Source organism: Cydia splendana, chromosome 26 (genome assembly GCF_910591565.1).
Source record: "Cydia splendana chromosome 26, ilCydSple1.2, whole genome shotgun sequence".
Taxonomy (NCBI): Eukaryota; Metazoa; Arthropoda; class Insecta; order Lepidoptera; family Tortricidae; genus Cydia; species Cydia splendana.
In genome coordinates, this window is record NC_085985.1 from 3,521,954 (window position 1) to 3,536,117 (window position 14,164).

Below are 14,164 nucleotides of genomic sequence, written 5' to 3' on the forward strand. Positions count from 1 at the left end.
TATTTCTATTTCTACATGATTTGTACGTAACGTCAGTCCATACAAAAGTTTGCACAATTGTGCAAGGTTTTCGGCAGAGGGGTAAGCTCTTAATGGCCACTCCAGTTATTAAATGCTTTAAGGTCATCAGATTTCTTCATTTTAAAACTACCAGGTTTTGATGCTCAACATATTCTTGCCCTGGAATGGCAAAACAGGAAACATGTAATAAAATACGCTGTTTTATTTCGTAGCAGCGTAGATTAATGGTCTGACTATTACAATTTAAAATTGAAAGTACTATCTATGAACGCAGCCATTAAAAAGCATTTTGTATATGGTAGAAAACTTATCACAGCCAAGGGAAAGAAACTTGAAATAGTAACTCTTTGGTAGGGTCCACGCGCCAAGTCTATCATTTTTAAAGTGGGCATTTGAAAGCTTAAATCCAAATTTGATATCGTAGTAATCATATTTTAGTGTAAAGTGATACTTATACAAAAGTTTCTCGACCAGCAAGCTTAGCACAGGGGCGCCGCGACAGTATGTCGCCCGCGAGAGAAACAACCCGACACGTGGACATACAATCTTATAGCAATAGTAGGATGTTTGCAACTTAATTTAACATATAAAATCTACGTACGTTATCTACTTACGCGAGTGAAGTACATATTACTATGGCTTGAAATATTTGTACACAATTATCGAGTCGAGTTTTATTATTATAAGAGATATATCCACATTATATACCCGTAAGTAGGTAGTTTGTAAAGTTCATGCTTTCACCATTTTCAGTTATTCTTGTAAACTGGGTAAACATTATTACCTCAAAATCAAAGTGACGTTTATCTTAACCTCAAAGTCGTTTGAACAACATCAAAGTGGAATTCATGTTCAAATATTACAAGCCAATAAATATATAGGTAGTTTTGTATAGAATATTTGTGTGATGTGTATAGCGTAATATGCGACTAAACTAACTATATTAATATTACATTTAAATAGATATTTTAATGGACAAATTCCCTGCTGATTGTGCCCTTTAAAAAACTTTGGGTTAAGCGTTTATCACATTCACACGGTCGCCGGGCATATTTTGTACGAAAGCAGGGCTATAACCGCGAAAATCGAAGTTCGGACATTTTTCTCTGTCACACTTATATACTCCTTCATTGGAGTAAAAGAGAAAGATCCCCGCAATTTGCGAATTTCGGTTTTCGCGGTAGCCCCCCTGGTCGGCCTCCCTACAATACAAAAAGTACCCAGCGACTGTTTAGATGTAACAAACGTATCAGGATTGTTTCACTGTTATTCTACTTCACATTTAGTTATTAAAATTATAATATGCAGGAAGTTTCAGTACCGTTACTCGCATAGGCCTTTATAGGTATCTTTGGTACCGTTTTCTCTAATCTCCTATGATCAACTGTGTAGCTCGGTAACAAGGTCCGTTTTTGATTAACAAGAAAGTCACAGGAAGGTGCATTGGGATAAGTTCGAATGTGGAGTAATTTTGGGAATTGCAAGTATCCGACCTGTGCATGCTTACTCAAAATTTCACAAGCATTGACGTATATCTCAGGACTGGCCTTACGGGCATTAATAATGGGCAAACCTGTGATAACTCGGGGCACATTCTAGGGATTTGATATCGATAAAAAAAATTCGATCTATAAGACTTTATGAATTAAGGTAAATTTTACTTTTTATGTACTTTTAGCAATAAATGATGAATGTTTAAGAAATAATAAATAACGATATAAAATTATTAGAATAAAACATTTAGTGCCAATTTGGCAATACGTACCTGGTTTAAAAATAAAATAAGTTCTTCGTAAATACACCTTTTTAGAATTTAAGAAGCAGTATGCCAAGCGACTTTGTATAAATATATTTATGTCGTAGAACATTTAGATGTTGACAGTAATGACAGTAACATCGATATATTTAATTCTCGATAATATATTTTGCTACGTCACTTTAGTATAAGTGCCCCGAGTTATCCCAGGTTTGATAATGGGGCACTATAGCGGTGTGACAGCGGTACAACGCGATTGGTTGATGAGTTCGCATCACACGCGCGATTGATCGCAACTAGTTGCGTTAGGCTGCACGATTGGCTCGAATTCGTGAGTGACACCGCTGAACTAGTACCATTTTTAGTGCCCGTAAGGCCCGTCCTGAGATATACGTCAATGTTCGCAAGTATCTTAAATGCGAGGGCCCAAGGCCCGAAGCCTCCGGGAGAGGCACGCCTACACGCGAGGCCGAAGGCTGAGCTGCGGGAGATTAGTGCTTAAACTCAAAATAATACTAAATTAGATGCATTTTCTTGTAGCAACAGGAATCAAAAGATGCCTGGGTGGGGTGAGCGTTGTAATAACATAAGTATTGCCGAAATACGAAGTGCTACTGGCTTAATAGATATTAGCGATTTACAAAGTTATCCCGCTTTCAAAGTTACCCCAATGGCTTTCTTCCAGTTCTATATGTAATACATCCGTACTGCACACTCCTTCCATCTATATCTTATACTTGCAGATACTGAAACAAAATCAAAACGAATCCTCCCCCTCTTAGCCCGGTCTCTGTTAGCTCTGTATCAAGAGAAAGATGGTGGTGTATAATAGCGGGTTAAGAGCGACGTGTTGCGTGCGAGGCGCGCCGTTGCAGGCGTCCGCGTCGTTGCAGCTCTGCAGGCAGCCGTGCACGTATCTGGGAACAGAGTTTGATTATTTTATATTCCAAACACTTCGGGTTGACCCTCGGAGTATGCGATTGTACGCCCTATAACTCTGTATCTGTAGGTATTTCAATAAAAGTAAACAAAATCTACCCTCAAATGGCTCCTTAAGCCAGTTGAGGGTAGATGAAAACATTACATGATCAAATAATGTAGGTTAAAGTCAGGTCGTTCAGTGACTGACCCAGGCGGCTTTGTATTTGGTTAACCAATAAATGTTATAACTACCCGAAAATTTACAAATTGTTTGTTTACTTTTATTTAAATACCTAAAGATACAGACTATAGTTTACGACGTGCTCCTGCAGAAGCTCCCCGTTATGGCGCGAAAGTTATATCCATTCCATACTTATATATAGAGTCATTTTTGGACCGTTAGCCATATTGTGCGAGGTGATTAGGTAGGCCATACTGAACAAATTTATGGGACCAACTCCGAAGTGTGTCTGTCTGTCTGTTACCTCTTCACGCTTAAACCGCTGAACGGATTTAGTTTAAATTTGGCATAGAACCCGGGGAAGGACATAGGATAGTTTTTATGTCAAAAGTCATCCCTAAAGAGGGTGGAAATGAGAAAATGAAGTGCCTGTTAATTGGTGTTAACAATTAAGCATATTATGCTCGAATTGCTATTAGATTTTATCCAGGCGCTGTACTTACTCTAGCTGCTGATACTAATTCCACGCAGACGAAGTCGCGGGCAATAGCTAGTATTTAATATGTCAGTCTGTGTCTTAGGGAAGTTTTACCTATCGTTGTAGTAGAAGCGGCCGCAGTGCGACATGCGAATGATTTCCGTGTCCGTCGTCGCAGTCCCCGAGTCCAGCCCGCAGCCCCGCACCGTGATGCTCTCGCCCGTGTCATCTGCAAACAGATAAACATGCATTTTTAGGGTTCCGTAGCCAAATGGCAAAAAACGGAACCCTTATGGATTCGTCATGTCTGTCTGTCTGTCCGTCCGTATGTCACAGCCACTTTTTTCCGAAACTATATAGTATTCTGTGAACCGCATTAAGATTTTCACACAAAAATAGAGAAAAAAAACAATGGGTCCCCATACTTAGAACTGAAACTCAAAATTTTTTTTTCATAAAACCCATATACGTGAGGGCATCGTGGGATAGGTCTTCAAAAATGATATTGAGGTTTCTAATATAATTTTTTTTCTAAACTGAATATAGTTTGCGCTAGAGACACTTCCAAAGTGGTAAAACTTCCACCGAAAATTGGTTTAAACGAGATCTAGTAAGTAGTTTTTTTAATACGTCATAAATCGTAAACCGCTATTTTATTATGTTACTTGCTGCTACGGAACCCTTCATGGGCGAGTCCGACTCGCACTTGGCCGCTTTTTAAAGATTAAAATGTCCGTCTGTCACCAGGCTGTATCTCATGAACCGTGATAGCTAGAGGCTAGACAGTTGAAATTTTCACAGATGATATATTTCTGTTGCCGCTACAACAACAAATACTAAAAAGTACGGAACCCTCGGTGGGCGAGTCCGACTCGCACTTGTTTTAACCCTTTGACCGTCAAAGAAGCCGCTCACTCCACGTTGACTCCATCATTTAGAGAGATGGTTGTTATATAGATGAGACTGTGTGAGACAGGGGCGTATTTACTCTAGGGCCATCCGGGCCATGGCCCGGGGCGCCAACCCCCAGGGGCGGCATATGCCGCCACTTCTGGGGCGGCGAAACATATTGGCCTGGGGCGCCAAATTTTAAAATGTGTGAGAGAGAGATAAAGAAAGAGATAGGGAGAAGGAAGACTTACCAAACACCCCAGCGATCTTTATACAGGAAGTAGCCGGAAATAGTCCATCGCGGCCCTTCCGCCCCCCCATACACGGTGACTCCAGCATTTGGAGAGAATGGTTGTTGTGGAAAGGGTCATCACAGGCCGCGAACTTGCCGTTCATGGAGACGCACTTGAAGCAGTCGATGGCTTGCGCTGGAACAACGGAAAATAAGAAATCGTAATTAGATTCAAAAAAAAGTAAGACAATGTTGCCACTGCAATAATTTGTTTGTTAAATAGTAAATTCCTTTGTATAAATAAACACGCTAAGATAATTTATTTATTGGTAATTTTACTACTACGATTTAAAAAAGTACTTTTATTTACTTATTTTTACATAAATACAAGACGCGCTTGAAAAAAGTGGCAACATTGTCTTACTTTTTTTGGAATCTAATGGCTCCTCTACACGAATGGCCAACGCCGGCCAATCCAAGGGACGCATTTATGCATTAGAGGGAGCAAGTGATATTGCTATCTCAGTCTACCGCATGGCTGCGTCCCTTGGATTGGCCGGCGTTGGCCATTCGTGTAGAGGAGCCATTGTTATGATTTTCAGTTTATATAACACAAATAAGTAATAATTGTAAATACTACATGATTGGTGATTATTGAGTAAATTGGAGATTGACGCCAATTTCTTTTCGGATCACGATTTGATCAGAAAATAAATAGGGAATATTACGCAAAACTCTGCCTGTAGAGGGCGTCACTTGCGCAATCACATGGCCTACCATGAAACACGACAAAGTTCGGTTTCTGCCTCTCTATCACTCTTGCCTATTCGATCGATAGAGAGGCAGATAATGAAATTTCGCATTTCGCGGTAGGCCACCTGTAAACAAACCGCTTTGATGCATCAATGTCATAGTGAAACATGTCAAAAAACTGCATGTTTATGGCCTAGTATGTATAAGTTACTCTATGGTTTACTAAACAAATTAGTGCTGCACTCTGGCGGCAGAACATTGCAGTAATACTCCCTATTGGCTGGGGCCCATTTCTCGAACGGTATTAGTCTAATATTATTAGTGTGTTGTCATGGTAACCCATACGATTTGACGGTACGTAGACTAATAATATTAGTCTAATACCGTTCGAGAAATGGGCCCCTGGCTGGCCTTTGAGGCGTACTTAAGACAAATAGTAGCATTTGCGTAGAACGAAACGCTTTATGTGTCATTCCCAAGTCATACAGAGTTGCCAGGTGTATCATATAAATTTTCGTATACATTAGACTGCAGCCTTTTCTCTTTTAAACTTTACACCAATTAAGGCGTAAATAAAGTGACAGAGAAAGATATCCGCAATTGGTGAATATCGGGGTAGGCGGTTATAGCCCAGGTACGATTTACGAGGAATACAATGGTCATTATCGTACGTAAAAGTGCGATCATTTCGGCCTTCAGACTATGCCAATGCCACCGTATGGTATACCAGTAGCGGAAATAAGTAAAAATAGTCTACCCCACCCCAACCCCATTATGACTTTGTATGCTAAATCGACTTGCACTTACCTGGCAACCCTAATCTCTCATCCGTCATCCGTGCGATCCGTGCGTGCTTCTGCTTTCCATCATTTATATCGAATATAATCACATTTTACTATTCTTACAAATATTAAAATTACCTAAGTAACAATTATGCCTCCCACTCCTATTACGAGAAGGTGGTAAGTAAAGTTCCATTTCTAAAACACTTGTTATTTGACAAAATAAAGATTCAAAAATACGACCACTAGGTAGGCCATTTTATAAGTATTCAGTATTCATTTATTTCTTGCTTCCATCATCTTCCATGGTACATTTTTGGCCAGTATTTACATATTACTTATGGTGTCAAATGGACCCTGAATAGGGTGTACCTACCTGGGAGGATAATAGTACATTATTGTCGAGGCTCGGAAGTAGCTACTTGCAGGCTGAGGATTCGTATTAAACGGACGACCTTGGGAGTCCGTTTAAATGAATCCGAAGCCAGCAAGTAGCCTTCCAGCCGAGTCATATATAGTGCTTTTCTCAAAAATGGTGCAAGAAATATAAATATAATAGAAATATTTCACAGAAGCAACGTTCTCACGTATATATTTTCACAGAAAAAAGTAGAATCAATTGAAATAGTTAGCTTTGCCGCCTTTTATTTTTTTAATTAAAAAATAAAAGTGTATTTTACTGCCGAAAATACGCCAACCTATTTGAGACAGCTAAATAGTCGCGGTACCAACATTATAATTATAAGTACTAATCATCTGTTTGGCTGTTTAATGGGCCTGTGCCTTCATTTGATATGGCCATTTTAACTTTTAAAAAGTTTGGAACACGACAAATAATGGAATTTGTATGCAACATTGCAGTCCCAAAATCGAGACTGCAATGTTTTTAACTTTTTAATTTTCGACTGACCATAAACTCCGCGCTTCGCGACCAATTTTTTAAACGGCAAAGTCGACTTTGCCGTCCATTTTTGAGAAAAGTTTATTGTCATTCTTCTCAAATGATACCGCAAATATTTATTTTCTGTCGATTCTTTTTCGTCACGTTTGGAAGGTATACTGGGTCAAGCAGATCTTGTCAGTAGAAAAAGGCGGCAAATTTGAAAAATGTAGGCGCGAAAGGATATCGTCCCATAGAAAATTTGAATTTCGCGCCTTTTTCTACTGACAAGATTTGCTTGACCATCTATAGTAACTTCTTTGAAACAAATTGCAATAATGTATACTTCCCACACCCCACAAACTTTGTCAAAAAAGAAAAAAACGGCTTAGCTATTGAATTATTATCTACTTATCTATTCTCTTTGCAGCATAATGGAGACACAACAGCGTGGGGCAATGATGAAGACAGTATTATCAGTTATGAGATTTGAGGATGATGTCGGTGATATCGTCATCAACAACTTAGATGTAAATGGAATGGCTGTTGTTGTTGTAACCATGAAGCCACTCAAAACGCCTGAATTTCATCTTCTAGTCAATATTCAATTGAAGAAGAATTTGAATGCAAAGAACAAAACATTTTCACTAAACATAACCACGGAAGGCTTCAATAAGCAAATTCTTTGCCAGGATGAATGGCTACAATTTCAAATACCAACAAAAAAATATGACTGTTTTCTACTCAAGAATAATAACATTTTTTTATATACAATTACAATAAACTTTGTAGTACAAGATGCAACGCATGTGGTTGTATGCAATGAACATTATAAAGAACTTTATGAAGAAACAGAGTTCACAGACTTTAAACTTGAGGCAGAAGATGGTATTGTGCCGGTGCACAAGAGTGTACTATACATTCACAGTGAGATGTTCAGGGCAATGCTGGGAGGGCAATGGAAAGAGACAGGGCAAGGCAGCATCAACATGGTAGGGGTGACGGTGCAGGTCCTTCAGTGTTTAAAGGCATACATGTACTTGGGGACCATTCCGAATGCAGAGTTAGAATTAAAGCCACTTTTACTGCTAGCTCGACGCTGCTTGATGGATAAGCTGGCAGCTGGTTGCATTGAGAAACTGATTGCAACCGTCAAGCCGGAGACATTAGATGCACTGGTTGATTTTGCTTTTCAAAACAACATACCTGAATTGATAAAAGGATTAGTTTTGAGAACTCCTGATAATGTTGTAAGTAAAATCAGCAAGGTAATACTTTAAATGGTGATGGTTAGTGCAGAGTGGATAGAGAAAGGCTTGATGATGGGCCACTTATGGTATATTCAATTCAATTTAAGACTCACTATGAAAGTAGAGCAATTTTTTTATCTTTATGGTAATAAAAAATAATTATTGTTATTTTGTGTTTTTATTTGCTACATGAAAAAATAGGCTAAATCGATTAAAGTTTGTTTCTCGGATCAAATGTCTATAAAGATTTTACTAGATAAGTAATAAATAAATATTATAGGGACATTTTTACACAAATTGACTATATCCCACGGTAAGCTCAAGAAAGCTTGTGATGTGGGTACTCAGACATGATATATATATACATAGACAGCATCCATGACTCAGAAACAAATATCTGTGCTCATCACACAAATAAATGCCCTTACCGACTCGAACCTAGGACCATCGGCTTCACTACCCGCTTGCTGATTTTCGCGGTTATAGCCCTGGTGACAGACGGACGGACAGCGGAGTCTTAGTAATAGGGTCCCGTTTTACCCTTTGGGTACGGAACCCTAAAAATGGATGTCATAATGGTGGTCAAGCACAAACTGTTGGAAGAAGAGCTACGTCAACGATTTCAAGAGCAATGAAACTAGACAGATAAATTGATATAGGTAATTATTATATCTAGCGCCTGTTTGTCAGTATAGTATAGTATAACAAACTATATTAGGTAACTAGAGAAGATGTGTTGCTCTAGAAATCGTTAACCATTTGCCGAAGCCAGCCCTCCGTCTGTTCGTCGACCGCCTGCCAAGCTGCGTTCAGAGGACCACGAACACAGAAAATCGGAATTTCGGCGTCCCCATTGACGTATAGGGCCACCCCACATCTAGCGTCTTTCGAGCGTCGGCGTCTCGTCGGCGTCTACAACTCTATGGCCCAACGTCGACGCGACGTCGACGCAACTGCGCAGCGACGTCATTTTCCATAGCGCTGACCGACGCCGACGCTCGAAAGACGCCAGATGTGGGGTGGCCCATATCTCAGGACGTATGGGCACTAAAAATGGTACTAGTTCAGCGGTGTCACTCACGAATTCGAGCCAATCGTGCAGTCTAACGCAACTAGTCGCGATCAATCGCTCGCGTGATGCGAACTCATCAACCAATCGCGTTGTAGCGGTGTCAGGGCCACCCCACATCTAGCGTCTTTCGAGCGTCGGCGTCTACAACTCTATGGCCCAACGTCGACGCCACTGCGCAGCGACGTCATTTTCCATAGCGCTGACCGACGCCGACGCTCGAAAGACGCCAGATGTGGGGTGGCCCTCACACCGCTGTACTGGCAGTGGGGACACACTCCTGACTTCGGTCGAACTCGGCTCCGTTCGGCTCAGCATTGCTCCGAGCAATTATTAGGGTTGGCACCACTTGACTTCCATGTGCGTGCACGACCACAGATAAGATAATCACTTGAATTTTGACAACCCTAAATAGCCGAAAGGGATAGTGCTATATATTAGAAAGGGATAGCATGATTCGACCCTGAATCGCTGTCAAACTTCGGGTTTGTAGGAAGTGTCCTTTCTGTACGGTAGTACTATTATTTCTTCTGTGGTATTGGCCCCATTCATGCCCCATTCTTATTGCCCGTAAGGCCAGTCCTGAGATATACGTCAATGGTCGTCCCTATATAATCGCTCGCTCGAAAAGGTGCGATGCGATGATGCGATAGAGCAGGGGTCGGCAAACCGCGGCTCGCGAGCCGCATACGGCTCTTTGAAGGTACGATTGCGGCTCTTCAATTCATCTAAAAAAATCACTCCTAAAATTAGAAATCTTAAATCCTTGAATTCAACATTTTCGTCACAATCACATGTGCGCCTGCAGGAAGATCACGAGCAAATTGCACCTTACTCACAATCTATGCGTAAAGCAATTGTGAGTACTTCCTGCAGGCGCACAAGTGATTGTGTATTTTCATCACCTGGCACTACTTTTCCCCCAAATAAAACGCCTGGCATTATTATATTTGAATTAAATACATAATTAGCTATTATATCACACCAAACACAGAGCTCTATAAATTGCACACCTTCAATTGATTTTACAACCACTTTGTTGCCCATCCACTCCCACACCCACCGCTAGACAGCTGCCAGGCGCCCGGATTGATTAATAATGATAGTATGGCATACTAACTAGAGGGATTTCGTTGCTCTATAAATTGCATACCTATTACCGTGGCTAGCTCTTAGACCATTGGGGATTCCAGTCGAGGGCTTCCCTCGGGATGTGGACCAATATATGGACTTACCAAGTGATATGTAAGAAAGAAGCGCGGCGAGACAGACCACGCTGCTGGGCCCCGGCAGCTTCATGTTACAGCTGTAACAATAACAAGATCTGGTAAGTCATTGCTCGATATAAGGATGACTCACGTTAGACCGGACTGCGGCCGGGTCGGAGCTTCCTGAGCTTCGTTTTCTATGGAAAGCACCACGTAGGGGAGATGTGGGTATAATGATCCCCTTAAGGGAGAAACTTTACTGTGTTCAAAGTTGAAGAGATAAACACAAGATTTAGATATTTATGAAAAGTCCATTTACTTATCTAAGTAACTGCATACTCATTTCTCATATTTTGCAATTTTGCATGTAGTTTATTATTTGTATGTATGTATGTTTTCTAAAAGTCTAGTAAAGGATCATTTTATACATATATGCATGGGTAAAACGATCCCTAGGGTAGGATTAAAATGATCACAGATGATGCCTTTGTGATATCAGGATTTCTTTGTCTAAACACTCTAAATCATTTAGGCCGGTCGATTCCACAGTGTTTTTTTATTTTCAGAAGATATAAATGCTGATTTTTTTTCTCTTTTGGCCTTCTTTTTAACGCCATCAGAGGCACAGATTCTGCTTGCTATTTTAAAAGGCAATCAATAATTTAATCGCATTAAGAGCCCTTAGCATTTCTTCCTAAGGTATTTTTTTAGGAAGTAAGTGGGTTTGCGCACATAAATTCGCGACGTGGTATGTTATGACCTGCACAGGAAATGCTCATAGTAAATTACTTAGGGGGTAAAATGATTCCAGGGATCATTTTACGCCTACGAAAAGGGATCATTTGACCTCAAACACCAAATTTGAAATATCGACAAAAATATAACTTTCAAATTCAACTTGGTTCAGTATAAACATCCTTAAAGTATAGATAAACATCATTAAGATCCGACAGTGAAACATAATTTGAATAAAACGCAACATGCTAAAAGTAATGGAATTCGGAAAATAGGCATACCGTAGATTAGACATATATTTTTTAATTATTTCCTAATAAAATCTCGCTGCATGCTCGTACCGTCATGACACTTTAAGAGGCAACTGGCGGGGTCACAGGGCATACGTTTATTGCATATTTAGATAGATGGCACCAGTAGTTGCTCAGATACGATGGGGAATCATTTTACTCCGAGGGATCATTATGTCCACATCTCCCCTAATCACCGATCAGCCGTCATAGAAAATGATATTGGACGCTCCGGCTCGGGCACGACCCGGTCTAGCGTGACGAGTCATCCTTTAAGATGTTAAAAAAGCATTCAAATAGTGATTAGGATCTTTCCGCTTTACTACTACTACTACTACTTAATGGCGCAGCGACCCAAAATGAGTCTTGGCCTCTGACAATGAGATTAGCAAAGTCTCATTAAATATATACATAGGTACCTATCACTATCAGCGACGTCTGACGTCTATATTGTACATAACTACGAGTAATTGCAATAAATTCAGTAATAACTAGAATAATTTAGTGCTCCCTATTTATAGGCAGAGAGCTAAATAACTTCATAACAGTTTACGAGCACTCGAAGTGAAGTCATCCGTCAATCATATTCGTTTTAAACCCATCATATGTTTATTACTAACGCGATGTAAAGTGCTACTGAGTGCTAATTTACAGGTAGCTAAAAGTAGTAAAAGTACATCGTCCGTTCCACACCAATTTTGGTGGCTAGCCATAAGCCGCGCGTGGCGCTGTCGCCATCTAGCGGCCATATCTGTCCAGATCGTAACAGACGCGCTTTGTTAGAGAGTGAGTAGGGAATGCAATCTCGATCTCGCGAGATCTCGCACGAATTTTCGAGATTCAATCTCGCTGACAGGAAATCTCGATTTTAGCAATCTCGGTCGAGATCTCGGTTAATATTTTCGAGATCTCGAACGAGATTGAAAGATTGATCCGTGTGGATTACCTACTTTGTTTTGAGTAATCTTTTTGACCTTAGATTCATGTTATTTAGGCAGTGCTATTGTGCCGGCTTTAGCTGACGATAAAAGCTCTGTGCGGAAAAATCGGACGAACTTAACGTACCCCGTCACAATTGTTTATGAATTTTGCTCGTTTACTCTACATTTTTTTGTAAGTTGTGGAGTGCTTGTCAAAAATATCAACAGAGCACATGCTCATGTTGAAAAAGCGCTCGTGCGATGGGACCTTCAGGCCCCATTCGCACGGCAGCTTTTTCAACGCGCGTTAAAAAAGCGTCTGAATGACACAAATGGATAGCCATGTATGTATTCACACGACAGCGGTGGCTCTTTTTATCAAGCGTTGTTGGATTTTCGACTTTAAGCCTTGGTCGTTAAATCGAATTTTGTGTGCGGAGGAATTCAAGCGCTTTTATAATGCGCGTTGAAAAAGCGCTCGTGCGATGGGACCTTCAGGCCCCATTCGCACGGCAGCTTTTTCAACGCGCGTTAAAAAAGCGTTTGAATGACAGAAATGGATAGCCATGTATGTATTCACACGACACCGGTGGCGCTTTTTATCAAGCGTTGTTGGATTTTCGACTTTAAGCCTTGGTCGTTAAATCGAATTTAGAGTGCGGACAAATTCAAGCGCTTTTTTAACGCGCGTTGTAAAAATGTATTTGGTTGCGAATGGGGGCTCAGGGTTCAGATTGTCATAATGCATGCATACGTTGGTACGTGGAATAAAGTGTCCCTGCCTGTACCAGCCCGCAGCCCGCAACTGTTGTTTATGTACTATTTCTAATTCTGGATGCGAGATTACGAGATTAGTCAATGTTTACTTTAGGTATACCTACATCGTATACATATAGAAGAGTTAGTACAAGATAAGTGTAACGATTTTGATAGCACACGCAGTGCAAGTGTTATTTTAAACGTCACACTTCTATGAAAATATGACGTATTAAATAACACTTGCATTGCGTGGGCTGTCAATATCGTTGTAGACTTATTTTGATTTAATAATACACAGTTTAATCACCAATTTTAAATTTATGGTCAAATTCGAGCGCTCGAAATATAAAAATGCCCCCAAACGCGCACTAGCGTTCAAAATTGGCATTCTTGCGTCCCGTCTCTATTTGATCGGTCAAAAACTGAATTAAGTGAGTTGGTCCTTGGAACCGGATCGAATATGGCCAACGTACGAATTAGGTAGGTACTTTTACAGTTATTTCAAAATCAAAACATAAATAAGTTTTTATTTAAATGACCCCTGAATGATCTATTGTATAAGTTATAATACTTATAATAGATGTTTCAATGCACCTATTTATCAATTCGTAGAAAGTTATAAAGCGAATACACATCTGTAAATTTAAAAAGGCCTAAGACTATCCATATCGAATATTACAGAAATCCTACGGACAAAAAAGAGAACACAAGAAAATATAATTAAGTACCTACCTACACTGAATTAATGTAATAAATTATGTATTCCTATGATTATAGTCGGGTTATTTATAGGCCAATCAAAAAGCACGTTCAATGTGTGGCCTCGTTTTACTCACCTGAGCTTTAGATTCGTATCACAAATTATCAATCAATAACATTTTACGTTCACAACTGTACACGATTATAACTGAATGATTAAAACTTTGCACAACTTAGCACTGTACTGAAGTCCATAAATGTCTGAATATTAGTATGTACTTAACTAAAAATACATAAAGAAAGCTATGCAGTGGAAAGTAACATGGGAGTCTTGCATTA

The 14,164-nt window shown here is 40.0% G+C and overlaps 1 protein-coding gene across 1 annotated transcript; it reads right to left on the reverse strand.

Annotated features, from left to right (window-relative positions):
* Window positions 1–446: 446 nt before the first annotated feature.
* On the reverse strand, window positions 447–14,155 carry LOC134803400 (uncharacterized). The gene is made up of 5 exons (XM_063776219.1): window positions 13,963–14,155; window positions 10,450–10,520; window positions 4,500–4,676; window positions 3,472–3,586; window positions 447–2,694 (listed from the first exon to the last, which is right to left on the reverse strand). The coding sequence occupies exons 2-5, from the start codon at window positions 10,511–10,513 to the stop codon at window positions 2,571–2,573; spliced, it is 480 nt and encodes a 159-aa protein (XP_063632289.1). The 5' UTR covers window positions 10,514–10,520; window positions 13,963–14,155; the 3' UTR covers window positions 447–2,570.
* Between the last annotated feature and the right edge of the window lie 9 nt (window positions 14,156–14,164).